This window comes from Cyprinus carpio, chromosome B1 (assembly GCF_018340385.1).
Source record: "Cyprinus carpio isolate SPL01 chromosome B1, ASM1834038v1, whole genome shotgun sequence".
NCBI classification, from domain to species: domain Eukaryota; kingdom Metazoa; phylum Chordata; class Actinopteri; order Cypriniformes; family Cyprinidae; genus Cyprinus; species Cyprinus carpio.
Window position 1 is genome coordinate 6,324,913 of NC_056597.1, and position 20,030 is coordinate 6,344,942.

General features: G+C 44.1%; 1 protein-coding gene across 1 annotated transcript in view; it reads left to right on the forward strand.

The window, feature by feature from the left end:
• The window catches only part of LOC109067317 (zinc finger CCCH domain-containing protein 13-like), a 29,533-nt gene extending 9,720 nt beyond the window's left edge, over positions 1–19,813 (forward strand). Inside the window, exons 16-22 of the mRNA XM_042716364.1 lie at positions 421–530; positions 9,693–10,934; positions 11,682–12,251; positions 12,343–12,486; positions 14,676–14,876; positions 15,629–15,792; positions 19,176–19,813. Coding sequence (XP_042572298.1) covers positions 421–530; positions 9,693–10,934; positions 11,682–12,251; positions 12,343–12,486; positions 14,676–14,876; positions 15,629–15,792; positions 19,176–19,343 — 2,599 coding nt within the window. The 3' untranslated portion in view covers positions 19,344–19,813. The remainder of the gene's footprint in view (positions 1–420; positions 531–9,692; positions 10,935–11,681; positions 12,252–12,342; positions 12,487–14,675; positions 14,877–15,628; positions 15,793–19,175) is intronic.
• The last annotated feature ends 217 nt before the right edge of the window (positions 19,814–20,030 follow it).

Consider the following 20,030-nt stretch of genomic DNA (forward strand, 5'->3'; position numbering starts at 1 on the left):
CTTATACTGCCATTCAAAACTTTGGGGGGAAATAAATGCTGTTCTTTAAAACTTTTTAATCATCAAAGATTCCTAAAAAAAAATAAAATGAAGCAGCACAACTGTTTTCAACATTGATAATAAGAAGAACTGTTTAGCAAATCAGCATATTAGAATGATTTCTAAAGACCCATCACTCAAGATCATGTGACACTGAAGACTGGAGTAATGACCAGTAAAAATTCAGCTTTACATCACAGGAATAACATATTCACATAGAAAACAGTTAGTTTAAATTGTAATTATATTTCACAATATTACTTATTAAAAAAAAAATATATATATTGTATTTTTGATCAAATAAATGCAACTTGGACAAGTACTAGAGACTTTTGACATTCTCAGGTGTTCAACAATGTTTGCCTTTTGCTTTGTTTGCAGTCGTAAGAGACATCGTGCTGAGAACACTCCCAGTCCACGGCCGTCTCCTAAAAGAGGGCGAGATGTGAGCCCTGCAGACAGTGACGGTTACAACAGCACTGAGGAGAAAGGTAGGAGTTCAACTGAGCAAGAATAGAATTATGTTTAATAAGGTCCTGAGTTTGGTCCGGGACTGTGCATAGGCTACATAGTTTTACTCATTCCTGCTGCTTTAGACTTTAAAATGAGGAAAATTAACACATTCATTCAATATAACATGTACAGATGGTAGACAACCAAAATGAGTAATGCCGCCGCGCGTACCGCCGCCGCAGGGCCGCGGCGTTAACTGCAAATCAGTTGCGTGTTAAAATCATTCGTGAAACTACCGCCAGGTGGCGCAAAGGGACGGATTGCGAACTGAATGTAATTGTAAAATGAAAGGAAGACGTAAAACAACAATAACAATAACATTATAATATACATTATAACATCCTTAAAAGCCATTAAAAATAGGATAGTCTCAGGCTACAGTCTACTCATCAAAAAATAAAAAAAACCTTTACACAAAGGCTCTTATGCATGCTATTGTTTTTAAACAGTCATCATATATATATATATATATACAGATTAAAATGTTTTCATTTCGGTTCATTCTTGGTTTAAAAATAATAATAATAATAATAATCTTCAGGTTCCATTTGCAGAGCGAAATGAGAACGGTCCAGCATTTACAAATAATTCTTATTAACTCTGTTATTATTCTTGATTTTTCAAACTGCTAACACTTTGCATTTTTGAATTGTGCCTTTACTGTGTGACCAATAATTGTGAATTGTGACTTTGATCGCGCTGGTGCCTCACGCAAATAAAATTACAGGAGAGTTTCAAAGGGGATTAGGCTATTGTGTGCAAACTTTTTGTACCAAACGCCAAACTAATAAAATTGTCAGCATTAAAAGGTATAATTGCTGCTTTCTGCTGTGCAAATTTTGTTTGCGATGAAAATAACAGTTTACATTTTCGTCAGTTATTTTATCTACAGATCAATGCATTTGTTACAGATTTCTGCTCATTGAAGTAGCCTACTGTAAGATTACATTTGTTTGAATGCATTATTGCGACAGCGATTACATGTGAATGTGCTGTATCTGTTTAAATCATGCTTTAACCCGAAAATAATCAGTAAAAGGAAGACAAATTCCTTGAGAACTAGCCTGTAACATCCCGCTCGACTATTGCCGTCATTATAGTCTTCTGATCGGAGAGATTATGTGTATCAAGCTATAGCTAAATATGTTTATCATGTGAATTCTTGCTAAATATGCAGTTATATTACGGGCTGTTGGCATGAATTGTATTCGTGATGGAGCGGTGCTGGAGCGAGTGAAAACCACGACGCTCCTGACTTTTAAAAAATCCGCTTCTCTTCAGTCAGAATCACTCCGCTCCGCTCATACTCTGCTCGGCAGCGTTTCTCAAATGCGCGGGGAGGGTTGAGCCCAATCATTTTCAAAACATAAAATATTTATTTTATTTTATTTATCAATTTTCGTTTTTGTGTTTCAGAGGAAAAATCAGTGTTAAGGCATCTCTCCATTACAGACCGTTCTGAAGGAAGAATTTATGCAAACGCGTATAAAATGCTTTAAAAACTTTAACAGAGATGTCTAGATGGTATTTAATAGGTCTGCTTCCCACGTAAGATTTTTCTAGTTACTAGTCGTTCATTTGTCATTATTCAACTAATCGCAAATTTATATTAAATTTACAACTATAATCCAGCCTTAATATATTCCACGCTCAAGAACATGCATTAAGTTCGTCACAAAGCACAGGCAGAAGTAGCCTAATAATAAAAAGGAGACATTTTAATTATTTATTAATTATTTATTAATAAACAAATGTTTCTTGTCGGCTGCAAGATGAAATTCACAGTGCTGACTCTCTCCACATGAACGCGCCTTTAAACAGAAATACAACCTTCACAGATTACATAATGCTTTCGTTTTGAATTGATTCGTTTAAAAGACATTTCAAGCTTTCTGTAGATATATTTCTCATGTATGTGAGACGCCACAATTTTCAGTTATTTCATTATTAGGAAAAAAATTACGTGATCGAGAGGGCGCCTCCCTGTCATGCATGCGCATTAATAATTTTTGCACAAACACTTGAATATAAATAATAATTCACATTTTGCATATGCATCACAAAGTAAATTTTTTTACATGCAATTATCCAAAATAAAACCAAACAAGATTTGTAATGAGGATAAAATATGTAGACAAATAAGAATAAATGCTGCGTGCACCTCAGCATCATGCAGAGCAAATCTTGCACTGATATTTTACGGAATATTATACAAACCTGCATTTAAATGCGGCTGCAATTTATTTATTTATTTTATTTATTTATTTTTACTTTACTTAAATTATATGAAAGCAAGCAAAGAAGACTCCATTTAAAATCACTGAAGTTGTCAATTAATGAAGCTCTTTTTTTTTTTTTTTTTTTTTTTTTTTTTTTTTTTTTACATCGTGTGCACTTTGTTGATAAGTGAGGACGTTTTATTAATGCATCCATTCTTTAGAGTTGCAATGATTTAGTTAAATCGTACAGGTTTAATTTATTAGTTTCTTGTTTTAATTAGGCCTAAATAATGGGAGCGAAATGATACAGTGCCTTACGTTTTACTAAAATAAAGAAAATAATTTATAAAACACGCAAGCCTAGCTCACAATAGGCTATCACTTTTAATGCTCCGATGCAAAGTAAACCACATTTTCTTTTTAATAATATAACACATAATTCATATTATATAAATAATACTGCACACTATTTAAATGTGTCTAATCTAAAATATGGTGTAGAGAAAATATAAGCACAGGCTCATAGGCTTTTAGACATTTATCCTGCTTGAATTCGTTCTAAGAAACGCACATATCTTCATAAGGACTAAACTTTCATCTGTGAATATTAAATATTTTTTCTTTCATTTTCCCCGACTGCAATCAAATATAACACTTCGGTGAGGCAAAGCTGACGTCTATTTGCGAAAATGTGCTTTGATGCGCTTGTTTGAAAACCTGTGATTAAAGCGCCACTCAGCGGTCAAAAGCTGCAAATGCACTTTACAGACGCCGCGGCGGCGGTACGAGCGGCGGTGAAAGAAACGACGTTTTGGATGTCCACCTACTGTAGGTTAGATAAGTAAATAAATCCACACGGACTATCAGATCAAAACAGTGATTCAGCTGCACCGCGTGCTCTGCAGGACATGAAGGCGCCAGCGCGATCACTTGCATTTTTTTTTCTTATAACAGTGGAAACAACTTAAAATATGCCATAATTTTTGCTCATAAAGGTAAGAGTAATACATCATTTGGAACCGCAGAGGGGGTGAGTGCACAAATAAAAGTTATTTGTGCACTCAAAATATCAGCATACATTGCTTTTTAGAAAACAAACAGGATGCGCTTTCTGCCGTCTCTGTCTCTCTGAACAAGACCACTTCACAAAAATTAACCAAAACTCAAATTACTACATTAAAGCGAAATAATTAAAATGGAAAACAAAAATTGTTCTATTGCGTGCACAACACAGAATTCTCCAAGCAGCATCCTAAACTTCGTCAGAGCCGCTCTTGACAGTTGCAGTAGCACAGTCTTGTGTTGTTTCCACCAGCATGGCAAATCCTTTTCATCACCATAATAATTGATGGATATTGTGGCGAGGTGAGGAACTACACGACAACCGATGGACAGAGAAAATCCCCGAAGGGTGGATTTATTGATAACTTTGTGCTCTGAGTGAAGACGGTGCTCTCCGTAGTGCTCCAACTCCCTCGTGCTCTCTGGGTCTTGAGTGGTGGATCCCGTGCGGTGCTCTCCTGGTGGGGGCTGACGGTCACACGCTGCTCTCTGTGACAGAGGAGGAAAGAGTTAGGCTCTGTGTCGGGAGACATTGCTCACCATACTGCTTTCCTCCCCGGCTGAAGTAGACGCCTCTTCATGAGCTGCAGGTGCGGCCGCTCAGCCCGTGACGAGCTAGTGCCGGTGATTTCACTGTGTTGCCAGGGCGACGCTGACGAGCGCTCGGGACACATGTCACACCCCCCCCCCCTAAGCGTCGACCTGCGCCTGCGGAACAATGGGGAGATATGGGGAGGGTGGGGAGTGGAGCCTGACAGACCTGCGAAAGCTGCCCCTATCCTGGAGAGGCCGTCCGCGTTGGCGTTGGCTGTCCCCGCCCGGTGTGTGTACGGTGAAGTGGAAGTCCTGGAGCGCAAGGAACCACCGGGTCACCCTGGGATTGGTGTCCTTTGCGCGGGCCATCCACTGCAGTGGCGCATGATCTGTCAGCAGGGTGAACCGGCGGCCGAGGAGGTAATATCGAAGCTCCAGGACTGCCCACTTGACAGCCAACGCTTCCTTCTCCACGGCGGCATACCGTTGTTCGGTCGGGGTCAGCTTCCGGCTAATATAGATCACCGGGTGTTCCTCGCCGTCCTGGACCTGGGAGAGAACGGCTCCTAACCCGGTGTCTGAGGCGTCGGTTTGCACCAGGAAGGGGCAGTTGAAATCTGGGGCTCGCAGGACTGGCTCCGTGGTGAGGGCTGACTTCACCTGCTGGAATGCCTCTTCCGCTTCTGGACTCCAGGCTACCTTCTCGGGTTGCCCCTTCCTGGTCAGATCTGTCAGGGAAGAGGCTAAGGAGGAGAAGTTAGGGATAAAACAACAGTAGTATCCCGCCAACCCCAAAAAGCCTCGTACCTGGGTCTTGGTAGTGGGCCGCGGTGCCGAGAGGATAGCTGTCACCTTATTTTCCTGGGGCCGGATGAGGCCGCGACCCACGCAGAAGCCCAGGTACTTGGCTTCGGAGAGAGCCAGGTGACATTTCCGGGGGTTGGCGGTGAGCCCTGCCCGGCGGAGTTCCAGCAGCACCCTCCGGAGCCGCTCTAAATGCTCCCCCCAGGTCTCGGAATGGATGACCACGTCGTCGATGTAGGCCACGGCGTAGGCCATATGGGGCCTCAGCAGGACATCCATGAGCCTCTGGAAGGTGGCGGGTGCCCCGTGCAGGCCGAAGGGAAGGACCCGGTATTGCCAGTGGCCACTGGGGGTTGAGAAGGCTGTCTTGGGCTTGGCATCCTTAGACAGAGGTACTTGCCAATAACCTTTGGTGAGGTCGAGAGTCGATATGAACCGGGCCCTTCCCAGTCTATCCAGGAGCTCATTGACTCGGGGCATGGGGTAGCCATCAAACTCCGAGACCTCATTTAGGCGGCGGAAGTCGTTGCAGAACCGGAGGGTGCCGTCGGGCTTCGGGACCATTACGATGGGGCTGGACCAAGGACTCCGCGAGGGCTCAACTACCCCCAACTTCAACATCTCCTGTACCTCTGTCTCGATTGCGTGTCGCCGAGCCTCCGGGACACGATAGGGCCGCTGCCGGACGATAACTCCTGGTGGTGTTCGGACTTCGTGCTGGATGACGGTCGTCCGCCCTGGCAGGGGGAAGAACACATCCGAGAACTGACCGACCAGGTGCTGCAGTTCCGTCTTCTGGGCCGCGGAGAGATTGGGATCCATGTCTACCACCACGGGAGAGGTGGTGGCGAGGGTCGAGAGCTGGGGTCCGGTCCCCACCCAGCGCTTCAACAGATTTATATGATAAAGCTGCTCCTCTTTTCGGCGACCTGGTTGGCGCACTTTATAGGTGACGGGTCCTACCCGTTCGGTGACCGTGTATGGGCCCTGCCAGCGTGCCAGGAATTTGCAGGCGGAGGTGGGGACCAGAACCATGACGTAGTCTCCCGGCTGGAACTCCCGTGGTTGGGCGGCCCGATTGAAGAGGCGCTGCTGGTCTTGCTGGGCCTTGGACAGGTGCTCCCGACCCAATGGCATGACCCTGTCGATCCGCTCTCTCATGGCCTTGATGTGCTCGAGGGTGGTCCGACCTACCGCAGGCTGTTGCTCCCAGGCTTCCCGGGCGACATCTAGAAGCCCTCGGGGTTGGCGGCCGAAGAGGAGCTCGAAGGGCGTGAAGCCGGTGGAAGCCTGGGGCACCTCCCGGATCCCGAACAGCACATACGGGATCATTTGGTCCCAGTCGCGTTGGTCCTCGGCCACGACTCGTCGCAGCATTTGCTTAAGGGTCTTGTTAAACCGTTCCACGAGCCCATCAGTTTGTGGATGGTACACGCTGGTCCGGATCTGCCGGACTTTGAGGAGCTTGCAGAGGTCAGCCATGATCCGGGACATGGAAGGAGTGCCCTGGTCGGTCAATAGGCCCACCCGACTACTCAGTAGGAAGAGCTCCTGTGCGATGTTCTTTGCGGTGGCCTTGCGGAGGGGAATGGCCTCTGGGTAGCGGGTGGCATAATCCACGATAACTAGGATGTGTTCATGCCCCAGGGCGGACTTCGGCAGCGGCCCCACCAGGTCCATCCCGATGAGCTCGAAGGGCACCTCTATGATAGGCAGCGGGATCAGCGGGCTGGGGGGAGGAGTATGTGGCGATGTCCGTTGGCACGTCGGGCAAGCTTGGCAGTACCGCTTGACATCCCCCTCCAGTCCTGGCCAGTGGAAGCGATCCCGGATCCGTTGCGCGGTGTTTTGAGCGCCGAGGTGGCCAGCCATCGGGTGGGCATGGGCGAGTTCCAACACCGTTTGGACTTTGCTTCGCGGTGGTACCACCAGCAACGTCTTTTCCTCCCCCCTTCGCTGCGCGACACAGTAAAGCAGGCCGTTTTGGACAACGAAATGGGGAGTGGGGTGGGGAGCCGGTTGTAAATCCTCTCCTTCCGCCACCCGCACTTGAGACCAGCAATGCTTGAGGCGTTCGTCCTCGCGCTGCTCGTTGGCGAGTGTTCCCCCTCCCGCTATCTGCTGGAAGACATCAAAGAACAGGTTAGAGTTTTGGGAGGGGGACTCACCTCCTCGCGGGCTGTCCGATGTCAGCAGCACGGGGCGTCGTCGAGGGCGCCTTGCTGATCTCCGGCGTCGGCGGTCCCCGGCCCGGCTAGCAGGCTGTGTGCTGGAGGTGAGGAGCTGATCAAACCCCGGCCAATCCCGGCCGAGGAGAACGGGTGCCGGTAGGTCCTTTAAGATTCCCACCACTTCGACGGGCCAGGAACCAGGTGTCGCGGTGATGGTCACTCGCCGTGCCGGTACATGCCTGGTATCCCCGTGCACGCACGTTATCGCCAGCCGGGCTCTGGAACCGGTTCTGGGCGGAAGGACAGTTGGTTGTATCAGGCTTACCCCGCTGCCCGAGTCGAGGAGGGCGATGAACGGCCGGCCATTGATATGCACCTCGGCTCGCGGTGCCTCCAGCGGCGGGTTGTGCACTGAACAGCCTGCTAGCCATATCCGTCCTGGGGAGCGCGGCGGCTCGGTGGGCATCGGTTCGTCCTGGGGGCCGGGAACCGCAGGCCTGCTCACGGGTCGCTGGGTGCCCTCCGGCGAGCGTCGCTCCTGGACCACCCTTCGGGGAAAAGGCGGCGCTCGCTCCCCTACCTCCCGGTGTTGGGCGGCCTCCGCCAGCTCAATGGCCTCCACGAGCTCGTCGAGATCGGTGGGATTCCTCATGCCAGCCGCCTGCCTCAACGCGCGAGGGAGGGCGCGGAGGAGTCGGTCGATCACCACACGCTCAGCTACCTTGTGTGCGGAGGGACCCCCTGTCAACAGCCAATGGTGGGCCAACCGGGTTAGTTCTGCCGCTTGGGCGCGAGCGGGCTGTCGATCTCGATATGCCCAGTCATGGAACTGCTGCGCCGCACAGATTGGGGAGAGGCCTACTCGGCTCAGGATTTCCTTTTTCACCTCTTCATAGTCCCGGCTTCTCTCCGCCGTCATGGTGAAATACGCCCGCTGCGCTTCCCCGGTCAGCAGCGGCGCGAGAAGTCTGGCCCACTCGTCCTCTGGCCATGCCTCCCGGATCGCGGTGGCCTCAAACATTAGCATATACATCTCCACATCGTCGTGCGCTGTCATTCGCGGCATCAGCTGTACGGCTTGGACACGGGGGTCAGGCAGCGGCGTGCGGTGGGCGGCAGTGCGGAGGGCGGCGAGCTCGCGTTCGGCGTCTCCTTGACGTGAGGCCATGTGCTCCATTATTTGCTGCTGGCGGATGCTCACCTCGGTGAGGTGTTTAAGCAGCTCTTCCATGCCGGGGGGGAGGGCGGCCGCCCTGTGGAAACAGAGCAGAGGGAAAAAAAAAAAAACCAAAGTCAACAAACAAAAAAAAAAAGAAAACCAAATGGGTGACGGTGACTTCCTCAGGGGTCGGTTGTCGGTGTTCACCTACCACTATGCCCGCATTCTCCACCAGTGTGGCGAGGTGAGGAACTACACAACAACCGATGGACAGAGAAAATCCCCGAAGGGTGGATTTATTGATAACTTTGTGCTCTGAGTGAAGACGGTGCTCTCCGTAGTGCTCCAACTCCCTCGTGCTCTCTGGGTCTTGAGTGGTGGATCCCGTGCGGTGCTCTCCTGGTGGGGGCTGACGGTCACACGCTGCTCTCTGTGACAGAGGAGGAAAGAGTTAGGCTCTGTGTCGGGAGACATTGCTCACCATACTGCTTTCCTCCCCGGCTGAAGTAGACGCCTCTTCATGAGCTGCAGGTGCGGCCGCTCAGCCCGTGACGAGCTAGTGCCGGTGATTTCACTGTGTTGCCAGGGCGACGCTGACGAGCGCTCGGGACACACGTCACAATATCTAAACTATGAGGAAGCCTAAAACAAGCCTGATGCCCGGCCCACGTCTGAGCTATGACTTGAAAATTGTCCCGAAACTGTAAATAAGTCAGGGTCCGTCATAAGCACTGTTGGTTTTGTTTTAAATGAATGTAAATAGTTGCAAAAGAGAACAGTTTCCAAAACAAAATTCAGATCCTGCATTTAACTGAGTTAAATAAATGATAATATTCAGTGATGTGATATGTTCTCTATGTGGAGTAATGTCTGGTGCAGTTGCAGCTTGTACTTATTACTAAAACAAACATAGCCTAAAGCAGACAATTAGCATTAATAGCCATTACTTTTAGTTAACATATGCTGTGATAAGCTGAACAGATTTTTATTCTTATTGTAAAATAATGGAACATTAGGTTATGAATATTATTATCTGAAAAGTCTTGAAAATTTATTGGTAAAAATGTGTACGAACCCTGACAAGTGCAAGGTTATGTTGACACTCCGTAGCACTCCTCATAGTTCTAATGTTCACATATGTAGAATATTCTTACGTAACATGTTGTAACATGATGTATGTTTTTGTTTCAGGTGATAAGCACCGACTGTTGAGTCAAGTGGTCCGTCCTCAAGAGACGCTCCGCTCGCCTGATAAACACAACCGCTGGAAAGATGATGACCATCGTGGGGACAAAAAAGAAAGCCGCGGCCGAAACGAGGAGGTGGATTCCCGCGGTGAGAGAGCAGCAGGAAGAGGAGCAGAGCGACGTGCAGAACTCGCTCCAGACATTTCTGCTACAGGCATTTCTGACTCCAGAAGAGGAAAAGAGCAGAGGGACATCCCTACTGCCGCCCTCACTCCTCCTCTTCCTCCTTCCATAGATGACAGAGATTCTTTATTAGCTGTTCATGAAGAGGGGAAGAAAAAGACTAAATCTCAGAAGAAAATTCTGAAGAAGAACCGTAAAGAGGAGGAATCTGGCGGAGGGGACCGTAGTAACCCAGAACCCCCGTCATCATCCTCTGTAGCTGAAGCCCCCCAGGCTCTCCTCTCACCTCGCAAGATAGCTAAGAAGAAAGCCTTAGAAAGGAAGCGCAAGCGCTCACAAGGTCCTGAGTCAGATGTTTCTGAGGACGAGCTGGTCACCCAGCATCCCCTCAGCAAGAGGCGACGAGGTCCACGCACACCTCCGCCGATCAACAAGGATGACCTTCCCTCCCAGAGGGCTTTAACAGCTGGACAGAGTTCCCTCTCTGCTAAAATGGATGCCAACTTCAGCGACTGGTCTGATGAGGACGTACCAGAGCGAGGCGAGACCTCCTCTGCCACCCTGCCATCCGATAAGCCTCTGGAGCGGCTGCTTCCCTCTGAACGTGCTCCTAGAAGGGGTGCACGTGGTGGCGGTCGGGACCGTACAGACCCCCCCATCGCCCCACTGCTCCCTGACCCTCCAATGCTGATACAGCATCTTCCTTTACAACCGTTACTGCCGCAACACATGCTGCGTAAACCACAGCAAGCAGACATGCAGCAGCAGCGCAGCAGTAGCATGGGCAGCAACCAAAGCCGCGCTTCTGTGAGAAGACTACGCTCGCCCTCCAATGAGTCGGCCCACCGTGATGAAGGTCCTCAGGGACTCAGGTCCCGCAGAGGACTCATGCAAGGAGGCAATTCTCGGGAGAGAGAGCGAGAGAGGGAACGGGAAAGAGAGCGGGAAAGAGAGAGAGAGAGAGACAGGGACAGGGCAGTGGCCAGTGAACAGATGGGAGGAGAGAGGAAGTCGAGGATTGATCAGCTCCGCAGAGGAGAACCCAGTCGAAGTACTTCCTCAGGTGAGACCCCTCATAAAAGCTCGGAGTTTCAAAGAAACTTTTTGTTAGTATTGTTGAGAAATATACTATTATATATTACTTTTAAGTTTAATGGTTTATAAAAAATCTAAAAATAATAATAATGTACTTGTACATATGAGTACAGTCATTTTAAACACTTCTAAAACTGTTGCAGCAGAGATGGAAATACAATTTTTTAAATACATGAGTTATGTTTCCATCATTGTTGCCACAGTTTTGAAAGTGTCTTTTTCTGTTCTAAAGAAGGGGGTGTCCCAATACTTTTGTCTACATAGTGTATGTACAAGTCATTGGTGTTTGGTGATGGGTTTTTGGCTCAAGGTCTGCATTTAAAGTCACACCAGAGGTGTTCAGTTAGGACCAGAACTTGGCTTTCTGCAGACGAGTCAAGTTCTTCCACACTGACTGAATCAATCATTTCTTTTTGAACCATGAGGCATTGTCATGTTAGAATAGAAGAGGGTTCTGTGCAAACTGTTGCTATAAAATTAGAAACACACAATTCCCTAGAATATTATTAAATGCTTAAACATTAAGATTTGTAATCACGGAAACATCCAAGACAAAAAAAAAAAAGATTCAAAATGCAATATGAATGCAAAATGGTATGAGCCCATTAAAGTCTTTACTCTGGTGCTCTGGATAATGTGTTGAATAATTCCTAAGTAGTTGTTATTGTCACTTTTTTTAATTCTTCATAACGTATACTTTTATCGGCTTCAACAGACCGGCAGGACTCCCGGAGTCACAGTTCTCGTCGTAGTTCACCAGAGTCAGAGCGTCAGGTTCGCTCCAGAGCCGGCTCCTACGACAGCCGCGAGCGTGACCGAGACCGGGAACGAGATCGCGATCAGTTGGATCGAGAGCGTGAGAAAAAGGATCACCGTCAGATACAAAATCAACAAACTCAACAGCGAGACTGGGACCCAGAACCTCGTGAGTGGGGTGGGCGGGGCAGAGAGCCCCTCCTCCGTGGCAACCGTGAGCCAATTAGAGAGAGAGACTTGCGGGAGATGCGTGAAAGGGAACGACTCTTACCTGAAGGGCTGCTGGCACATGAGCGAATGGATCGTGAGCGTGGTGAAAGGGAGCGTGAGCGTGAACGGGAACGGGAAAGGATGCTTCCGTTTGACCTTCAGGCTCACAGGGAACCAAAGAGCAGATCTGAAACTAAGATGGAGAGGGGAGAGTATGAGCCTCTGTTGCCCAGAGAAGCCCTCATGGATGTAGATAAGCCAACAGACAACTCACAACTGCAAGGGGAAGCATCTGAACCGAAAATGGATAGTCTTGATGGTAGGACTTTTTTCTCGCCATTTCTCAAACTGTTGCCTGATGTGTGAGAAGATTTTGTTTAAATTTACTGTGTGTTTGTTCTGTCTCTCAGAAGAGGAGGATGGAAAGGGGGATGATGCGCAGTCTGCTGTCTCAGGTGGTGAGGAGTATGAGCCAATCAGTGATGATGAACTGGACGAGATTCTGGCTGACAGTCAAAAGAGGGACGAACAGCAAGATGATGAAAAGATTTCTGGTACGTAACACTATTTAAAACAGGATCCCATGAAGACACTTGGACCACAATCAAACAGCCTGCCACAGTCTAATTTGTCCCACCACAATTTCACAGTGAACTGAAAATATTTTTACACTTCTTATAATAATATAGGATCTGTTACTTTGTGTTTTGCACCATTGCTTTGGCAAAACATCTGTCAATCAAACTAAAATTTAAATCTTGATTTGGATTAGAACGCTTATAAAACTGATTTTTAAAAAAGGCTGTGATTTAAATATATAGTCAGTTCTGCAGTAATGACAGTGAACTCCATCTCTGCATGAGCTGTGAGTTTAATACGCTTTTATGAATGCAATGTGCACCAGGTACTTTCAAATTGGCAATAATTTGTGAAGAGTAGTGTTTGTAAACCTGTTATCAAAGAAACTTAAAATGGCAGTTTTTCACCAAATCAAAAGCTTGCAGATTTAATATGAAGAAAAACATACATATTGTTATTTTACTACTGTAAAATAATTAATATACTTACCATGAATTGTTTTTCTTTAAAGGGCACCTATTATGCCCCATTTTACAAGATGTAATATTGGTCTTGGGTGTCCCCAGAAAGTGTCTGTGAAGTTTCAGCCCAAAATACCCAACAGATCATTTATTATAGGAGCTGGAAAATTTCATTTTTGGGGTGTGTCTAAAAAAAAAAGAGCTGTTTTGGAGTGTATCACTTTAAATGCAAATGAGCTGCATGTTCCTGCCCTGTCTCCAGAAGAGTGCATCGCGTATCCGTCTCACTGCATTGCATATCTACAGCAGTAAACAAACGGTAGAAGCAACATAACAGAGAGCGAGAGAACCGGTGTTTAGCCATACATATGGGTAGCCAAATGCACTGAAAGTGGGGCGAAACAGCACGATGTTGACCTGTCATCGGTGTGGATCAATTGACCGAGCCATGCGACCGCGCTACCGAATGAATTTCACGCTACGAACATCGCAAACTAATCTCACAAGCGTGCCGCTGATCGGGTAAAAAAATACTTAATGTATGCACACAAATATGGTTGAAGCGCTAAACGCTATAACGACATGACATTCACAAAGTGATAAACATCTGGAGTGATACACGTATATAGGTAGATTTTGAGGCACATTACCTTGAAATATAAAAGTAGTCGACAGCGTCCTCAGCAGCTCAGATGTTGTGAGAAAAGGAAGACTCTTATGTTTAGTCTAGCAATTTAAACACAGAGCATCTAGATTGCTTGCGAGACTTTGTTGACATTACAGATGCTCGAGCACAGAGAAAATGGAGGACAGTGTACAACCGCTGAGGGGAGAAACTATAGCAATGTAGGGCTGTTGATCAACCCCTGTGGCCCACCGCTGTGCAATGTGACATCACACAGCATGAGAATCAAAACAGCAGGCCTAGTGAGACTGACTTGGTTTAATGGGGATTAAAAAATGAGGAGTATGTGGATATTTATCATTGTAGGGTGGTTGTTCACACACTGCCAACACACATTTATGTCCAAACACCATATAAAAGTGGATTTTGCATAACAGGTGCCCTTTAATAACAGCAGCAATATGGACCGAGACACTATCACAACAAATTCCACTTTTCAAGTCAATGAAAAGACTTCTTTACTACTCCATTCAAAAGCTCTTAATTTGGATTTCCTAACTTTGCTATCACAGTGCACAAGATTGATGCATTTAAATTTTAAAATGGAAACAATGTTCTTCTGGGGGAGCATAACTCCTGACCTATCTAGATGGGCTGAGGTCTACCCACCATTGTCTCATAAAATCGGAATAGGAATAAAAATCAGTAAAAAAAAAAAATTGTAATTCCTGAAACAGATTGTTAAATCAGGTCAAGAACACTTAAAAACGCATGCGTCTGCAGTGACCAAGACAACAAATTTGCATATGCCACCCTTTGCCATGTTTTTCATTGTTGTCTGCATAAAGTATGTGTTCAGATTTGTATACTGCCCTTGTGAAAAATATAATCGGAGGTCAACTTTGCACTGTGACTATAACAATGAATGTGGACGTTCTAGCCAAAAAAACAAACAAAAAAAAACCTCTGGCCATACTAACACTAACAAAGACATAAGCAGAGTGTAATCATAGTCTTAAAATTCCTCTATCCCATATTCCAGTTGTTTATAATATGCCATTTGCTTGTTCTGTTTCAGGGCCACGAGATGTGATTGATGTAGATTGGTCAAGTTTGATGCCCAAGCAAAAACAGGAGCCTAGAACTCCTGGGGCAGCGCTGCTCCGATTTACCCCAGGGGCTGTATTGCTCAGAGCAGGAGTGTCCAGACGCTTAGCTGGGCCTCAGCTCCTTGCCAGAGTTAAAGAAGTGTGTTCCAGAGAGTTGGAAGACCCTAAAGGTAAATGTGCGAATCTACCTAATGCTCCAGTTTGAAATAAACAGGTCACCCAAACATGAACATTTTCTGAAAGTGTACTCACCCTCAGGCTAGATGTAGTTGTAGATGAGTTTGATAATTCATGGGAACAGATTTGGAGAACTTGAGCATTACAACAATTGCTTACCAATGGATTATCTTCAGTGAATGTCCAAACAGCTGATAAAAACATAAAAATTCCACAAGTTATCCACACAGCTCCAGTCCATCAATTAACATCCGGAGAAGCAAAAAGATGTGTTTCTAAGAAACAAATCCATCATGATGTTTTATCTCCAAACTGCTGCTTCTGGCTAAACTATGAGTCCTCTATCCATAATATTGCTTTCTCCAGTAAAAACTTTGTCATGTCCAAATCAGGAGAGAAATATGCACAGCTTAAGCATAATTTATAAGCCAAATTATAAAAAAACTTAAGGGTCAATTTTGGGTATGGGCTTTTTTACTGGAGGAAGTGTTATCATGGATTGAGGACTCATATTTTAGCCTAAGGGAATGGTTTGAAGTTAAAAACATCTTAATATTGGAGGTGTTTCTTAGAAACACACCTTTTGACTTCACAAGACATGATATCATTTTCAGCAAAGTTTTGTTACAAATCAGTGTCTACATATGTATTGATTACATCAGAAAATATTTATTTTTTGGTGATCAGTGTAGTTATACAAACATGATTAGTTAACAAGTGACTTGAATCTCATATTTATCTATAGATGCTGATAAACTCTTAGAGCATGATCTGGGTGCTCTGAACATGGCTGCATACAACAGGAGAATGGAGAGGGCCAACCTACTGAGGAGCCTGGGCCCTTGCTGCAAGGCGCTGTGTGCTCGCAGAGACATTGCCGTACGCAGACAGCTCCTGAAAAACGACAAGGTGCTTTTATGGTCTTTAATCACAGGCACTACTTTTGTATAACCTGGGCTTATTCTGGAATGTGATAAGCTGCCTGAGAAATGTTTACCAGGTGTTGGGATTAACACAAGAAATATACACAGATAAAGACATCTTAATATTACAATCCATAAAAAAATGTATGTGTAATAAAGTGGAATGACAGGAAGAAAGTATTGAACACACTAAGAAAAAGCAGTATGGCATGGTCAGGCAAGGCAAGACAGCAGCTGATTTCACTAAGTAGTTCTACCTCTTACCAGGGGAAATTAGAATCAGAATAGAGTGTGTGTTGATAGGTTAGAAAAAGGCTTACCCACCTCTGAATGCAAGTAGACAAACATCTCATGATGGGTAGAGACAAAGAGCTCTTGTGCAACAATATTGTTGTGCTGCATAAAAATGCACTGGTTACCGATGGATTTCACAACTACTAAATATTCCTGAAAGTATGATTGGGGTCATTTTCCGCAAGTAGAAGGAACATCATTCCACCATCAATCATGCACATGCTATGCACAGGAGCTTCTCGCAGGATTTCTGATCAGGGAGTCAAGACGGTTAGTCAGAAGAGTAGACCAAGAGCTGAGGACCACTTGGAAAACACTCCTGTAAAAAACAATAGGCAACGCATTCCATCACAACAGCCTCCATGCAAACTCAATCTGGTCGGCTCAAATATTGACGATAAGCCAGAGAAGCAAATTTGAAGTTTGATACACAAAATTGAATTAAGGTCACTTTATACTTCAAACAAAATCGAAGAACGAACTGATATGACATAATTTCGAACAAAATCAGGCCAAAACGAAGTTCGTTTTGGCAGTTCGAAACGGCTCACCAAAGCGAACTTTCTGGGGGAGTTTGTTTCGGCTCCTAAACACCTTTGAGTTTCTATTGGTCCGTGGCGGTTATGCAATCGGTGGGTGTGTTCTGAAACTCCACCATCCTATATTCTCAATCTTTTCACTCCCCATTCGTTCCTCATACCTTGGAGGCCATTAAGGAGAGCAACATCTCCTGAATACACTGGAGTGTCGAATAGCTGAGCTGCACAAATATATCCGCACCTGTACGATCACTCGCAGAAAGACTTTAAAGATTTAGAGACAGTATTTCATTCCTAGAAAGAAATAGCAATGAAGCTTGGTGTCGATGACCCGCAGTTATGCAAAAAGCGAAGCAGAGAAACATCCGAGACAAGTTTTCCAAAGCAATGAAAGGAAAGAGTAAAGATATAAGGTAGCAAGTACCAAATTTGTTTCAAATAAATGTTACACCAAACTGCTGCTGTTGTTCTTTCAATAAGCAAATTTAAAGGGTATACAGTAAATGAAATGCCAAACGAATATACAATAATAAACCTTTGTTTTTATCAAAACAATTTATCCAGTTTACTAAAAAAATGAACACTAATAAAATAAAGCAACAATCTGATTCCAATATTTTTTTTCTCATATCATGCTAAAGTTTTCAGACTATGAGCCATTCACACTTCCCATAAAGGACTGATTATGGAATTTTGTATCGCAAATGTGATACTTGACTCTGAATTGCTGCTAAACATTATTCTTTTGTCTATAATATTCCCTGTCTCACACCCAGATTGCCTACACTTCTTCATTTCATCGTTGTTTTGTTTAGGGGATACACTCCAGCGTCGTGACACGTTTACATTAATCTACACCCCGCCTCCAGCAGCGCGGGGGTGTTGGAAAGTTTGTTAACAGTATACCTTCGCTCAGCCTTTTCAAACTTCTTTTTGCCCCGAAACGAAGAACGAAAACAAACTTCGTTTGAAGTATATCGGGGCCTTTACTGGGAGAATATAGTCTGCTCTGACAAGAAAAAAATGAAACATTTGGCTAAAATTTCACAAACCATGTCTGGAGCAGAGATGGCAAAAAATACCATGCCAACAGTGAAGTTTGGAGGTGGAAGCATCATGGTATGGGGCTGTTTCTCTTCACATGGTACAGGCATAATCCATTTTATTAATGGAAAGATGAATGGAGCCATGTACTGGGAAATTCTTCATATGAATCTGTTGCCATCTACCAGGATGATTAGAATAAGACAAGGAGAATCTGAATTGGTCCTAGAGAAAGAAAATGAAGTTTTTGGAATGACCCAGGCAATCACCACATTTAAACACAATATAGAGCATATTTGTGGAAGAAACTAAAGATCAAGATTCACAAGAGGGTCCCCAAGAATATTTAAGATTCATGGTTCATACAGGAAGCAACTTTCAAGCTGTCATAGCATATAAAGACTTTTCCACTAATTAATGAATACAGTTTCAACAGCGTGTTCAATACTTTTTTCCTGTCATTTCACTTTACTACACATAACTTTTTCATGGACTGTAATATTGTGATTTATTTATCTGTGATTTATTTATCTGTTTCCGTTAATACCAGCATCTGGTAAAAAAATTTATGGGAATTGCTGCACTGGAACAGTTTAATTGAGAAAAAAAAAGTTTACGTTTCCACTGTGTGTATGGGTGTGTGTGTATATACATAGTCATATAAAGTGCTTTCAAATGATTAATCGCAATTAAAAAAAATTTGTTTACATAATGTATTTGTGTGTACTGTGTATATTATGTATATATAAATACAAACACATGCATGTATATATTTAAGAAAAATATGTTTGTATATTAAATATATTTATAATATACATGTAAATATTTTCTAAATATATACTGTATGTGTGTGTATTTATATATACATAATAAATAAACAATACACACACAAACATTATGCAAATAAAACCTTTTTTTTTGGATGCGATTAATCATTTGACAACACTATCTATCTATCTATCTATCTATCTATCTATCTATCTATCTATCTATCTATCTATCTATCTATCTATCTAATCTATATACAGTGCCACTTGAAGGTTTGGGAACCCTTTGCAGACTAATAATTTTAACTAAATAAGAGAGATCATACTAAATGCCTGTTATTTTTTATTTAGTACTTTCCTGAGTAAGATATTTCACATAAAAGTTGTTTACATTAAGCCCACAAGACAAAAAAAAATAGCTGAGATTATTAAAATAACCCTGTTCAAAAGTTTGTGAACCCATGGTTCTTAATACTGTGTGTGGTTACCTGGATGATCCACAAATGTTTTTTTGTTTTGTGATGGTTGTTTATGAGTCCCTTGTTTGTTCTGAACAGTTAAACTGAGCACTGTTCTTCAGAAAAATCCTCCAGGTCCTGCAGATTCTTCAGTTTTCCAGCATCTTTTGCATATTTGAGAAGTTTTCACCCCCCGGCTCTTAATGCATTGTGTTTAATACATGATTCAGTATTTGTTTTAATACTTCTGTGTTCCTCATCATGTAGGGCACAACCAAGCAGATCTACACCAGCGCTCCAGTGGTGGACAATGAACTTATGCAATGCAGTTTACGTCTCTTTAAAAAGAAAATGGCCATGTCCAGTGGACAGAAGACTGATTCAGCCCCTGCAGCCCAACAGCTCAGCACACCAGCAGAGCTGTGCGTCTCCTGATTGTACTCAGTGAGTACAGTCTGAAAGTACTGATCTCAGATCACCGTCAACCCCATTCATTTCACATACTGAAACTGTTCAAGTCAGTACTGATGGAGGATTGCTGGCCTAAACCTCAGAAGAACCACAGAGACTGGAAATACTAGCCTGTGGAGATACTGTCTAAGGTTTCACGACCCTTGAACTTTGAAGCAGACGTGTGATAACCATGTACTACATAAGAACTTTGTCATTTACATTTGTTTTAGAGAAGATTTTTGTAATGTCAGATGTGTGAACAACGGTTGCTGAATGTTTGTAGGATATACAATGGGTACCGAAGATGTACATTAAAATTACTGTATTTGTTATGTGCACCTAACTTCTGTTCCCATTGGTTTTCAGTTTTGTTTTAAAACATTTGTGTTCAGTCTCAGCACTCTTGTTCTCAGTGATTCCCTGTTTTATTAAAACATGATTCAAAAAGAAAAGGCGATTTAGTGTTTCAACCTTGTGGCTTTAAAGTGGTATCTGTATTATAAACCTATAAAGTTATTACGGAAGCAGGATGTTGTTTTATTACATTCCTACTATGTGTAAAAAAAATAAAAATCAATCCATTTTAGGTTTACATTAGTAGTAAACGTGGGATTATTAAATTATTGGTTACATTTAAAATAGAAGCCAATAGAAGGGACATCATTTTCA